At 45.1% G+C, this 14,440-nt stretch overlaps 1 protein-coding gene across 2 annotated transcripts; it reads right to left on the minus strand.

The window, feature by feature from the left end:
• Window positions 1-458: 458 nt before the first annotated feature.
• Window positions 459-7,147, minus strand: LOC123404160 (disease resistance protein PIK6-NP-like). Of its 2 annotated transcripts, none has more exons than XM_045098078.1 (3): window positions 7,033-7,147; window positions 5,958-6,849; window positions 459-2,694 (listed from the first exon to the last, which is right to left on the minus strand). In XM_045098078.1, exons 2-3 carry the CDS (start codon window positions 6,779-6,781, stop codon window positions 756-758), a joined length of 2,763 nt encoding a protein of 920 aa, XP_044954013.1. In that variant the 5' UTR covers window positions 6,782-6,849; window positions 7,033-7,147; the 3' UTR covers window positions 459-755. The 2 variants fall into 2 exon arrangements, with proteins under 2 accessions (XP_044954013.1, XP_044954014.1); XM_045098079.1 differs by lacking the exon at window positions 7,033-7,147 and having other exon boundaries at window positions 909-1,021; window positions 1,209-2,694.
• Window positions 7,148-14,440: the final 7,293 nt, after the last annotated feature.

The following is a 14,440-nucleotide window of genomic DNA, read 5'->3' on the forward strand; positions in this document are numbered from 1 at the left end:
GAGTATTCAGTCGATACTATTAGCTGGCTCTGGTGTTGTTGATGGGGATGAGGAAGGCGATGAAATGCAGAGGGTGATGGAGGAAGAGAATGAGGATACAGAGCAACGTCTTGGATCCGTACGTGGTCGTTACTCAGTTTTGCGGAGTACAGGGGTCTTATGGATATTGGGTGCAACCGATGGAAGATGGCCGCACGGGTTATCTTCAACCGATTTGAATGACGTGCTAATAATAGACTAGATGTATAGACATCGTAGTCTAATTTTAGATACGCCGGATGTGACAACTGTTTACTATTTCATTCTTGCTTTCTTTTGCACTTTGGGCTTTCTGAGCTCTGTGGACCTAAGATACTATTTTATTTATCTTTAATAATATGGCTGCATGCATCGATTGATGCAGAGGCCGGAGGCTCGTTTCCTCCTTATCAAAAAAAATTACCCAATGAAAACGAAGGTGGTACAATCAATGTAGAAAACTTTGTTCACACTCAGGGAATCACAATCATACAGAAAATGCTTCCAAGCACAAATTCAACAATCGTGTATCACACGGACTGCACATATTTTCAACTAATTACATGAATGTCATACATCATACATCATCCAACAGAGAGGATACACTGCACTGGTTTATCATAAAGACAGAAGAATCGAGCTAAACTCTCTTAAACTTGAGAATCGATCAGCCAGGCAACGAGCAGCGGCTACTCCACCGTTCCTGGTTCTTGGCTTGCTTAATCAAAGGCGGGCATTCAAGAATTATTATATGTGCCAAGTCTCCTGAAGAGTAGACTAGGGTGGTTGGGATGTGCACTTGCTGCTCTCTCCATGGCAGTTCTTACAGCCCTAACAATGTTATCGTTACCAAATACTTCATATCTGAATGTACTGAGTAAGGGTAGGTTCTCGATTCCAAAGTCCAAAGAGTCAGGTTCAACTCCGCACACAGAATTGAACATGAGTTTCTCTAGCTTCGGCATGGATCCAGCCTCAAACAACAGATCTACCGGGTCATAACCTGCACTAAGCTTAAAAATCCTCAGGAATTGGAACCCAACTTCACCGCAGATTCTAAGCTTTCCATTTGGCTCTCCCGAGAGATGCAAAATGAGCAGAGTGGGTAAGGATCCAAGGATGCAGAGATGATCCTGGTTGACTTCCTCTGCTAGAAGGTGTAGCTGTTGGAGGTTTGTGAGGGAGCTCACCCATTTCGGAATCTGAGGGGTGGCCAAATAGAAGTTGATAAGTTTCTCAATGGCAGGCACACACAAAGGTTCCTGTATGAAGCTTATCCAATCCATTGAGCGAAGATTCTGCGTGCCTAGCTTACACAACGAAGAGACGATAGCTTTGTTGCGCTCCTGCCGAACAACAATTGGATACCCGTTGAAAAGGGCATCTTCGAAATCAAGGTCAAGGGATAGATTCTTCAAATTCTTCAACTGGCCAAGGCCCCATAGGAAGTCCATAGGCTGCACAGAGAAGGCAACATCTTTCAATGTCTCTAGTGCTTGCATCTTCGCAATCCCATCCGGAAACTTAACATGATTGTCGACAAGTAGATGAGATAATTTTCCAAGATTAATAATAGATGTAGGTAATTCCTTCATCATATGATTTCCTCTTAGATCAAGCACCACTAAGCACCCTAGACGCCCCATTTGTTCCGGGAGCCCACATATTCGTGTACTCTTAAGGTTCAGGTACCTCAGCTGGAGCAGCCTTACTATATTTCCAAGATTATCATCCTCCAGTTGGTGGCAATGCTTCAAGTCGAGAACACGCAAATGTCTGAACTGCTCCAATGAAGGGATTCTAGCAGAATTTCCAAACACATTAAGTGATCGGACATGAGAAAACACCAAACCTGATGTTGTTATTGCTGAATTTCCTTGATTGCTGTGTAGAGAGAGACGACGGACAACTTTATTTTGTATCCCATTTGTCAGAACGGGGACACCAAGTGAAGTAATGAAGTTCTCTTCGATAGACTTGGATATGATGAAATCAAGAATCGTGTCATGAACTCGACAACTCTTCACCTTACCATATTTATCGGTCATCCCTGGCTGGATCAAACCTCTGTTGAGAAGCTCATGAAAACACCTCTCTCCGATCTCATGTGCTGTATATCTGCCCTCATTATGAATGAATTCTTCACCTATCCACCTCCTTATCAGATCATTCTTCTTAATAGAAGAATCTTCCGAAAATATACTCAGATATAAGAGACAAGTCTTTAGATGAGGAGGTAGATCAAAGTAACTAAGTGACAATATCTTCATCATTCCTTCAATAGTAGGATTTCTTTCGAGGGCATGACCAATGGAATCTTTCACTTGATTCCATATGTCTTCTGTTCTTTCTATGTTAGCCAACAAACCAGATATAGCAATGATTGCCAAAGGTAATCCATCACATTTTTTCAAAATTTCATCAGAAACTTTTTCAAGGTATGTAGGGAGATCTTCTTTGGAGTTGAATAGTCTTCTTTGAAATAACTCCCTTGAGTGAACAATATGAAGAGGCCTTATATTGTAAATATGGCCACTGAATGTCAACTGGCATGAATTTGCAACATCTTTTATACGAGTAGTGGTTATTATTATGCCACAACTGGTCATGGGGAATGCATACTTAATAACATCCCATGCTTCCTTCTTCCATATATCATCAATAACGACAAAGTAGCTGCACATGGAATTATGAGATATTAGCATGACTTTTAGTATATAAAAAATGTGCCAAAACAAACAGAAAACCAAAATGAAAGATATATTTTTCTTTTGTTGATAACACACATACGATAAAAAAGATTGCTGACACGAGTGTTTAAACAACATGAATACTGACCCAATTCATCCCATATTAAAAGGTAATTTGGTATAAAGTTACATATAGCATGTATGTAAATACTTCGGTATTGCTCCATTTTACTCCAAAGCACACAAGATCTAATGTTTCTTTGAGTCAAACTAAATATTCCAGAAGTAATTGTAATAGTCACGAATTTTGTGCGAGATAACTTGTGAACCTTCATAATTTTATCTAAAAACATGGCATCTTATGTCCTACACAAAAAGAATGAAAAATTGAGGTTTTATTGCGAGATTTTTTTTGCTCGACACAAGTGCTCATATTTTTCATGAAATTTTGCCGGTTTACATGTTATATCATAAACGCCATTCACGAATCTATTTCATAAATTTCGAGGACTCTAGGCTACCTGAAAACGAAATAAGAACATGTGCTGTTAAGAGGAAAACAACTATTGTGTTGTACTCCATTTGTATTCGAAAGGATGCCATCATTGCCATTGGCATATTACCCAAATACACACTTTGGCCACTATATTGTACTCCTATACCAGTGTACCCTCTATCTAGACCATTCAGTTTGCATTTTCTCTTTTATGTTTCTTCCAAAAAAAAAGAATAATTGGCCTTGAAACTTTGCAAATCAACTATGCATGAGTGCCACTCATTGTATAAATGATTCTGATAATTTTGATAAAACATAAATTTATCAAATTTCAGATCAATTCTATCATTTTTTAAAATCTGTGCCGCGCTATAAAAAATCAAAACCGTTTCTACACATGATAGTACTTGTGTGGTGTTGATCTTGCAAGTTTTGAGTTTGAATGTTCTTTTATTTTATATAAACAAAAAAGAGAAATTTGCTTGCACTAACTTTGATGGAAGAATGAACGGTGAGGATAGGGGGTACACTGGTAGGGGATACAACAAGAACTTTCCCTGGTGTATCCTCTATCTAGATCATTCAGTCTGCGTCAGATATTTGGAGAAAAACTTGCACAGGTTGTTTTTCATGTTTATAATCTAAATACTTTAAAGATATTGGTAGTTCATGCTTTCGAAAGTTGACTCCACCTAAATGTAAAACAATAACTTCTAGCGAACCAATGAGAGTATATGTTGACAATATGCATGGATCAAGAAATGATGATGAAAAAATTGTAATGAATCATTGCTTCTGCTATTGATTTTCTGTTCTTTCGCTGTTATTGCTGATTTGATATAGTGTTACTGTTGATTTTCTAGTATCATGCTGCCATTTCTACTTTTTTTTAGAAAAAGGAGGATATACCCCCGGCCTCTGCATCGATACGATGCATACAGCCATTTTATTAATTATTCACAGAGACCATACAAAGTAATACATCAGTTAGTCTGAAGCCACCCTCTAGGCAACACATGTTGCTACTCCTATTCCTTGACGAAGGTGTGCTGAATATCCGGGCCAAATACCAAACAGATATCGCACCAAATCCTAACATCTATAGTCTGATGCTCTAGCCCAGCCACCACTGAGACTGGATCCCAAACTGATCCGGCGCAGAGGCCGCCTCCACCATCTACCACCGTACCCTCTCCAGAGCTAGAACAAACGCATCATCCTTGCGAGGTCTGTCGTCGACGCCACCACGGTGCCAGACAGGGCCACCATCCTGCACGTATCCGCCTACACGTGCCTGTCGACGAACAACCGCAGCGCCATAGCCGCCGAGCTACACCGTATGGCTCACGGTAGAACAAACACCGCTCCTCCTCTTGTCCCGTCCACCCAGCACGTACTCCAAAACGATGCCCTCACGAGGGAAACGACATTGAAGATGCCATCATCTTCCGACCGGTAAATCCAGATCTAAGGTTTCCCTCGGAGCATCACGAGTGTGGTGCCACGACCTGCAACAACGATGCCATGGGCTGGTAACGACGTCCTAGATGTCGCCATCGTCCGCCATGACCGAGGTCGGCGCGGTTTTCACCGAAAGTCGCGACCCCCCGATCTCGTGGCTGGATGGAACCGAGGGAGGCACGTCATGTAGACGAAGACCGCCGTCGGCATGCCGGCAGGGGCCTCCAGCCGCCCCACATCGATCCTCCTCGCGCCACCGGCCGAAGAAGTCCAAGTCTTGACGGATCTGGGCAGGAAACTCCAGATCCGCAACCCTCGATGACCACCCTTGCGCGCAGCCGCTGCCCTCGCCGGATGGAGCGCCTCCGCCGCCATCCAACCTGACCACGGTCGGCCATGGGGCCACGAACGCCGCCGCACATCAGGTCCGCCACCCTGACCGCCGCCCCTGTCTTCCCCGCGCGCGACGGCCCCTCCGCCTCGCTGGGGCTCCGCGGCACCACCCGCCCTGGCTCTAAGGCGCAGGGCCCGCCGCCACCGCGGCCTTGCCGGCGGCAGCGGCGGCCGGGGAAGGAGGGAGAAGCTCTGGCGGCTAGGGTTACGGGGGCCCCTAGCGTCGCCCGAGGGGAGGCGACGCGAGGGGGTACGTCTATCTCTCTCCTAAAAAGGTTTCCAAATGTGTGGGAGCGCCATTGCTACTTTAAATTGTGTAGCGGCTGTTCACTGGTTCAAGATTGTGTTCGCGCCAAACTTGTTTATTGCTCCCATGCCTTTTAATTGAATGTTATGTCTATTTTAGTTTCTCATACTAGCATCAAATGTATTTTGCAAGTCGATCACATGAGCATCGAGGGGAATAAGGATCATTCAATCATTGAGAACATGAAAAGGAGGCATGTTGGAAACAAAGCCATACTATTTTGATCTCATCTCGCATCTTAAAGTTCTCATTTTTATTTTATTTTATATATACTTGTCGTATCCATGTATTGTTGCTTTTGAATAATGATATATCCAATATCCCATCCCATATCAGTATCGGTCCATTTCATATATAAATTAATGAGATGCATGATTAGGACATGATGATCAAGTAATAGTGTACCCGACCGATTTATTTGTAATTTGAACATGAACAATACACACATTTAACCATCAGATTTTCTAACAGCATATTATGTCAAACAAACTATTTGGATGACTATTTTATATTGATAATTACCATTAGACATTTATAATTAACTTATTGTATACATTTGAGAGCAATAAGCAAAAAAGGATAGAGATAGTACCTCCTGTCTACAAGAAAGTTGGAGATATTGGAAAGGAGTTGTTGTATGCTCCCTGCTTTTGTGTCGACAAAACCATTCTTGTCCAGTTGACTGAGAATGGTTATCAAGATATTCATCATGTCTGGATTTCGTGACACCGATATGAAAGCCTGACACATGAATTGGCCTTTCAGCTCTTGATATACTTGGTTTGCAATAGTTGTCTTGCCCATACCTCCCGGTCCAACAATGGTTATTATTTTCGGTTGTTGTTGTTTCACTGGTGCACGAAAGTTCTCTTCAGTCAACAGTTTGATTATTTCGGCCTTGGGTTCATCAATTCCAACGAGCTTTGATGCATGCTCGAAGATAGCAAGAGCTCTAGGGTCAATGGACGCATTGGCAGTATTGGAGAAGCCCTCACGACTCCTGTACCTTGCACTCCTCTCACCGACCTCGATAATCTGTTTTTTCAAATCTTGGATCTCGTTACCAATCCGATGACGAGCCTTCATCTTCCCCAACGAGTTCTTCATTCTTGCCAAGAAGCCGTCTTTCTTTTCATCTTTGTCACCGACGCTTTGCATGAAGTCGTCGATGACATCCTCCATGTCGTAAGAAAGCTCCCGCACCTCATTCATCCAGACTTTATCCTGCACATCTGGATCCTCCTCCTCGGACATCTTGAGGAGAAAGGCCTCCATGGCGGCGAGTTCACCAGTTAGGGACTTGATCTCCTTGCGCAGACCCTTGAAATGTGTGTACTCGTCGCCAAGCAGGGTGGCCAGTTTCCCCAAGATGGGTTGTAGGGCCCCTGTCGCTGCACTCATAAGAGCCGCCTCCATAGGTTGCAGGATCGATGCACTAGCTTAGCTAATTTTGGGTGGATGGAGCTCGTAGATCATCAAATGCACTGACAATCAATAAAAAGTGGTAGTTTAGTCGTAACACTGAATCCTAGTAAGATGAAATTGCATTTGCACAATAGTTACTGCATTCAGCCAACTAGAACTAAATCCATCCATGGTCGCGCCAACCAAACGTGAGGCGGGGACAAGGAGAAGCACAAGAGGGGAGATGGGGTAGTAGTACATACCGGGATCGGCTTGCCCTGGAGGATGGATGGCAAAGGATCGAGGAGGTCGATCTAAGCTAGACAGACACTGGCTATGCGCAACAACGAGAGAAGACGGGGAGGATGGACCTATCTGGGTTTATTAGCCAGCAGAACGCGTACATATATAACGTTAGTTAGTTGTGGCTTAACTTACACGTCTGCTTATTGCTAGTGTTAGGTAGACAGAATATTAATATCCGTAGCTTTACACGCCTGCTTTCCTTAGAAAAGAATGCTTTACCCTACCTGACAATGATGTGTTGATTTTGTGCGTTTCACAAGACACTTATCATCCTTTAATTTCTCCTTTCGCTCTTTTGAAAAGGGCCTTTGGATATCACAAACTATGCTTTCATACAACCTTATTGTTTCAAATTATGCATTCAAACCAAGAATAAAGGCCACCCATCATTTTATATTAACTCACGACTAAGGAGTCCATTTTTACTCATCACCTACTAATTGGGTTTAATAGTAGTACCTATGCTCCATTACTATACTAGACAAGTGTGATGATATGACAACTGAGCTCAGGATGGAGCCCAGCAGTGAGTAATAACATACTCTCTCCATCCCAAAAATCTTGTCGCTCAAATGGATGTACCTAGAGGAGTATGAAATAATTGCCCACCAGGAAATTGCTGCTTAATGATAAGCAAGAAATGCCTTGCACTATCCAAAAATATTGTGGAACTGCGCTTGTGTAGGGCCATCCAAAATCGTGGCCGACAGGTGGTATATATGTCCTCTCACCTTTATTGACAGTGGGCCTGCCTTTCACTAATTAATCAACTTTTTTGTTAATTCATCTAGAACTAGAATCTTTGCATGATCTGTATCCCTACCTCGACTTTTCTATGTGTCCATTCCACTGCAAGCGTTTACTGCCCAACCACGGAGCGAGTGTCAGCATTTTTTTTTATTTAGCACTTGCAAATGATGAAGCTCAAAATTATATATGTGGCTCTCAGGAGGGCGTTGGTGTGTAGAAACTAACTCACATACCATCGCGGGCAAGGCCCATCACTGAAAATGCATGTAGAAACTTTGGAATTAATGTGGATATATTTACGAACAAGAGAGTGCCTCCGTTTCCAACATCACATGGTCTGCTGCTTCAAATGGTCGCCAGCAACCAAGTTTAACATGTAGCAATCGCAGCATATATAGATTGAAACTCCTGAAAGAGCTAAGCATACACAACCGCCACAAGATCTCTGTGAAAACGTGGAGAGCTTATGAATTGTTTAGATAAGGAAGTACATAGAGTCCCTTATCAACGCCTAGATTGCCAACAATGAATGTCCAAAGGAGGGCAACACAGGAATAAAATAGTAAAAATAGTAATATATCATCTTAAGTTGTATAGGAGAAGTAATCTCCTCACGGGAGAAACAGTGCAGAGGCCACGAGATTTTCCCTTCCTTTTCCGGATTAAAAAACCTTGCAAAGGTTAAGGACTAAGGACTCACTCCAGCTATGGAAAAAACCTTATTGATTCTATGGCTGCCAGGTTTTGGCATTGCTTAAATTCGTAATAAGTAGATTTTTTATGCCCTGGCTGGCTGGAGTTTTAGATTTTGAATTTGAATGCTATTTTAAACCCTGTGCTCCGTTTTAGCCAATAAAATGGAACGGGGGGAACCCCTTTGATAAAAAAAAAGCTTGCAAAGGAATTAATTGTTGATACCAACAACAGAAGACTCCAGTAATATCATTTGTGCAGCAGCTACTGAAGCCCATTCAACAAGAGATGCTTGTTAGATATAATTCCGTAGGATTAACATGACTGGATCTTACGCCTAGTAATTAGACCACCTAATAGAACAAGTGAGAGAGAGATTGGGTTCTTACCACCAATGGAAGAGGCCATTGGTGCAGGCGATGCGAAGTCCCGTACCTGCTTGATGCAGACGTGATGCAGGCTCGGGGCATACGGTCGCAGCGGGTAGCGGCGTTCCTTCGGGCGCCACCGGCACTGCCCTAGAACAGGGGTAGAGCTTGGAGATGGTCTTCCTGTCGTGCAGCGCTCCTCCAGATCGGTTAGGGTTTTAGGGATGTGGGGGCAGGAGTAAACCGTACGTGAATTGATCTCTCGTAGGTGCCGGCTGCCCACCATCCTTTTATGTGCGCTTGCGACAGGGGACCAAAACCACTTGTTGGTTAGAGTGCCCCTGATAAGGGCGCTTCTGTTGTGACGAGGGAAACGATCGTTGGATCATGGCCCCTCCCCTTCACGTTACTTCTTATCCTTCTGTTTTTTTCTTTCTTCCTTTTCTTTACAGCCCGTTGGGCCTTAGATCAAATACCAACATTCCCCCCTTGATCGTTAGACTCAATAACTTTTGTCCATTCTCCATAGGAACGGTATACCAGAGTAAGGTGTTACAACAACAAATGAAATGCCATTGAACCGCCATACTCATAGCACACATCCTATTTCGAAGTGGAATACATATTACTTAACGAAGAGTGGTTATATTAGTGGTCTCATAATTCTAGAATCAAGAGGCTTTCAATAATCCCATGCCAGCTACATGCTCACAAAATATATTGGGTAGTAAGCCTTTAGTGAGCGGATCCGCAAGCATACGTGTCGTACTGATATGCTTAACATTAATAGTTTGATCCTGGATTCTATGTTGAACAACATGATACTTTAGGTCAATGTGCCTGGCAGCAACACTTGACTTGTTGTTATTGGCATAGAAAAATACGGGTTCATTATCGCAATACAATGCCAGTGGTTTGGAAATGCTGTCAACCACTTTAAGTCCGGGAAGGAAATTCTTTAGCCATATAGCCTGCCCAGTGGCCTCAAAACATGCTATAAACTCTGCCTGCATCGTAGATGAGACAACTATCGTTTGCTTGGAGCTTTCCCACGATATGGCTCCACCAGCGCGTGTGAATATATAACCTGACGTGGATTTCTTGCTATCCACACACCCGACAAGATCAGAGTCTGAGTAACCAATAACTTCTAGGTTATCAGACTTTTTATATGTAAGCATGAAACTTTTAGTACCTTGCATATAACGCAAGAATTTCTTTGCTGCCTTCGAGTGGTCCGGTCCTGGATTAGATTGAAATCTGCCAAGCATCCCGGTTACGAAAGCTAAGTCAAGGCATGTACACACTTGAGCATACATGATGCTTCCGACAGCCGAAGCATAAGGAACCGACTTCATCTAATCAACTTCATTTTGGTTCCTTGGACATTGGAATGTCCCAAACTTATCACCCTTGACTATGGGAGCAGGTGAGGAAGAGCACTTATGAATATCGTATTTCTTTAGTATTCTCTCAAAATATGCCTTGTGCAATAGTCCTAATGTTTCGTTGGACCTATCTAGATGAATCTCAATGCCAAGGACATACGAGGCTTCACTTAGATCTTTCATGCCAAAATTTGAGGACAAAAATATCTTGGTCTCATGCAACATATCTCTCTCACTGCAAGCCAATAGAATATCATCCACATATAGGACTAAAATTGTGAACCTACTGCCTTTGAATTTAACATATATGCAGTTGTCCACTTCATTTTCTTTAAAATCAAAAGTTCTAATAACCTTGTCGAACTTTAGGTATCACTGCCTTGAAGCTTGCCTCAAGCCATATATGGATTTATTAAACGACATGCCATGTGTTCTTTTCCTTCCATGACAAAACCTTGAGGTTGAGTCATGTAGACTTCTTTTTTTAAGTCACCATTCAAAAATGTCGTCTTGACATCCATTTGATGTAGCTCTAAATCATAATGAGCTACAAGTACCATGACTATTTTGAAAGAATCCTTTACTCACACAGGCGAGAAGGTTTCCTTATAATTGATCCCTTCTCTCTGTGTAAAACCCTTTGCTATAAGTCTTGCTTTGAACCTTTCAACGTTCCCTTTGGAGTCATATATATTTGGTTTTGGGAACCATTTGCAGCCTACCCTTTTGGCTCCATCGGGAACTTCTACTAAGTCCCAAACATCATTCGAGCTCATAGATTTCAGTTCGTCTTCCATGGCGACCAACCATTTGGACGCGTCTTCACTTTTAGTGGCTTCTTTATATGAAGTCGGATCTTGTGCTTTCCCTAAGTCCTTTTCATCCTCACACATGAAAATGACATAATCGTTGGAGATGGCCTTTTTCTTATCTCGTTGTGATCTTCTCACGGGCTCATTAGTATGTGTACTTCTTCTTGCCCGAGAATGTTGAGGATCATCATTTGGTTGGGAGTCCTCATCATGAGGAGGATCTTCATTATGCTTAGGCTCCTCGTGAGATTGAGGATCAACTTCAGGTTCGGGATCACCAGTAGGTGTCTCGTGCGTTTTTGTCATAGGAATAAAGCTCTCTTGGATAGTCGGGGATGGAACATACACCCGCTTCTCCTCAAGATCAATTGCCCTAACCTTAGTGACTTCATTATCCTCAAAAAATACCGTTTGCCTGGTTTCCAAAAACTTGGTGGTGTGACCTGGTGTCGTGGTATTTCCGGTACAGATGCCATGGGGTGGCTTAACTCGTAGGTTGGGGCCGATGGGCGCCGACGGCGTCTGGGAACGGGTGTGGGGCAACACGCATGACGTAGGTTTACCCAGGTTCAGGGCCCTACGGTGAGGTAAAACCCCTAGTTAACTTTATGGGAATCACAGTACAAAGGTTGCTCCTTGAGCTGTTCGTGAGGAGGGAGACGGAGCGATGGCTGCCGGTCTCGCTGCCTCGGGTGGTGCTCTACGTATGGTTGTGGGATCCCTATGTGTTTCAGCCTGCCCCTCTCAGCGGGCAGAGGCGTGGCTTTTATAGTCAAGCGAGGGGTACAATGGTAACGGTAGGATTTGGGGTGGGGGTCGGTTGCCAGTCTCTCAGGGCGGTTGCGGGCCCCAGCAGCGGTTGGGTCTTGTCACGGGACCCGCCGGTCGTGTGCCACAGCGGTCGGTGCGCCGAGCCGTCACGGCGGGTGCGACAAAGGGGGAACGTGGCTACAAAACCCCCTTGCCCGGTCAGGGTCGGGGTCCCTATAGCCTCGCTGAACCTCCCATCATCACGCCGCAGCATGAAGGTATATGTCAGCGCGTACTACTGTCCTCGTCTTGTCTTGTCTGCGTACAATGGTACGGTCGATGGGACGGGAGCCGGCCGCCCGACTGGCGGAGGGCCAGCCGGCCGACCGAGCCCCGCCAGCCGGCCAGGTACGCGTGGGCCAGGAATGGGGCCGGCTACCGCCATCCGGCCAGGTACGCGTGGGCCAGGAATGGGGCCGGCTACCTCCAGCTGGCCGCACTCGTGGGTTGAGGGAGGGCCGGCTATCGCGAGCCGGCCATACTTGGGTCGGTCGAATGGGCCGGCTATCGCCAGCCGACCTGGGGGGCCAGGCGACCTCAAACATCTTGGAGATGGGTAATCCCCGCTCTTGGTATACTCGGGGGTAATATACCCGTCACCTGGGCAATAAAAACGGTATCCTTTTCCTCTATGAGGGTACCCAATGAAAAAACAACTAATTGTCTTTGTGTCCAACTTCTTAATATGTGGATTGAATACTTTAGCTTCAGCTGGTCAGCCTCACACACGCAAGTAATTCATGTCCGCTCGCCCCGCCCGCTCGCCCCGCCCGCCGCCCTCCGCCTGCTCAGCCCCGCCCACCGCCTGCTCGCCCTGCCCGCCGCCTCCCCCCCGCTCGGCCTCCCAACACTCGACGCCATGTTTTCCTCTCTTGCGCCAGAGCGAGCCCCGGAGGATTCCAAGAACGTCGAGGACGAGAGGCTCCGCCACATGCACGCGGACGTGGCGGAGATGCTGCTCGCCAACACCACCCCACGCCGCCGGCGGGTGAGGAAGCTGTTGGAAATATGCCCTAGAGGCAATAATAAATTAGTTATTATTATATTTCTTTGTTCATGATAATCGTTTATTATCCATGCTATAATTGTATTGATTGGAAACACAATACTTGTGTGGATACATAGACAAAACACTGTCCCTAGTAAGCCTCTAGTTGACTAGCTCGTTGATCAAAGATGGACAAGGTTTCCTGGCCATAGGCAAGTGTTGTTACTTGATAACGGGATCACATCATTAGGAGAATCATGTGATGGACTAGACCCAAACTAATAGACGTAGCATGTTGATCGTGTCATTTTGTTGCTACTGTTTTCTGCGTGTCAAGTATTTGTTCCTATGACCATGAGATCATATAACTCACTGACACCGGAGGAATGTTTTGTGTGTATCAAACGTCGCAACGTAACTGGGTGACTATAAAGATGCTCTACAGGTATCTCCGAAGGTGTTAGTTGAGTTAGTATGGATCGAGACTGGGATTTGTCACTCCGTGTGACGGAGAGGTATCTCGGGGCCCACTCGGTAATACAACATCACACACAAGCCTTGCAAGCAATGTGACTTAGTGTAAGTTGCGGGATCTTGTATTACGGAACGAGTAAAGAGAATTGCCGGTAAACGAGATTGAAATAGGTATGCGGATACTGACGATCGAATCTCGGGCAAGTAACATACTCAAGGACAAAGGGAATGACATACGGGATTATATGAATCCTTGGCACTAAGGTTCAAACGATAAGATCTTCGTAGAATATGTAGGATCCAATATGGGAATCCAGGTCCCGCTATTGGATATTGACCGAGGAGTCACTCGGGTCATGTCTACATAGTTCTCGAACCCGCAGGGTCTGCACACTTAAGGTTCGACGTTGTTTTATGCGTATTTGAGTTATATGGTTGGTTGCCGAATGTTGTTCGGAGTCCCGAATGAGATCAGGACGTCACGAGGAGCTCCGGAATGGTCCGGAGGTAAAGATTGATATATAGGAAGTCCTGTTTTGGTCACCGGAAAAGTTTCGGGCTCATCGGTAGTGTACCGGGAGTGCCGGGAGGGGTGCCGGGGACCATCGGGAGGGGTGTCACGCCCCAAGGGGTCTCATGGGCTATGGGAAGAGATAAACCAGCCCCTAGTGGGCTGGAATAAGTTCCCACTAAGGCCCATAAGGTTTGAGAAGGAAAAAACACAAGGTGGAAAGAGTTTCCAAGTGGGAAGGTGGAATCCTACTCCAACTAGGATTGGAGTAGGACTCCTCCACCTCCAATTTCGGCCAAACCTTGAGGGTTTGAGGCTGCCTCTTTCCTCCCCCTCCCTCCTATATATAATGAGGTATTAGGGCTGATTTGAGACAACTTTGCCACGGCAGCCCGACCACATATCTCCACGGTTTTACCTCTAGATCGCGTTTCTGCGGAGCTCGGGCGGAGCCCTGCTGAGACAAGATCATCACCAACCTCCGGAGCGCCGTCACGCTGCTGGAGAACTCTTCTACCTCTCCGTCTCTCTAGCTGGATCAAGAAGGCCGAGATCATCGTCGAGCTGTACG

This window comes from Hordeum vulgare, chromosome 6H (assembly GCF_904849725.1).
Source record: "Hordeum vulgare subsp. vulgare chromosome 6H, MorexV3_pseudomolecules_assembly, whole genome shotgun sequence".
NCBI lineage: Eukaryota > Viridiplantae > Streptophyta > Magnoliopsida > Poales > Poaceae > Hordeum > Hordeum vulgare.

What these genes read in the sequence shown, in the direction of transcription:
- LOC123404160 (XM_045098078.1), bottom strand. Translation starts at nt 6,781, where the DNA reads ATGGAGGCGGCTCTTATGAGTGCAGCGACAGGGGCCCTACAACCCATC. An exon ending in AACTTTCTTGTAGACAGGAG is followed by an intron (nt 2,695 to 5,957) that starts GTACTATCTCTA and finishes TTCCATGTGCAG; the next exon opens with CTACTTTGTCGTTATTGATG.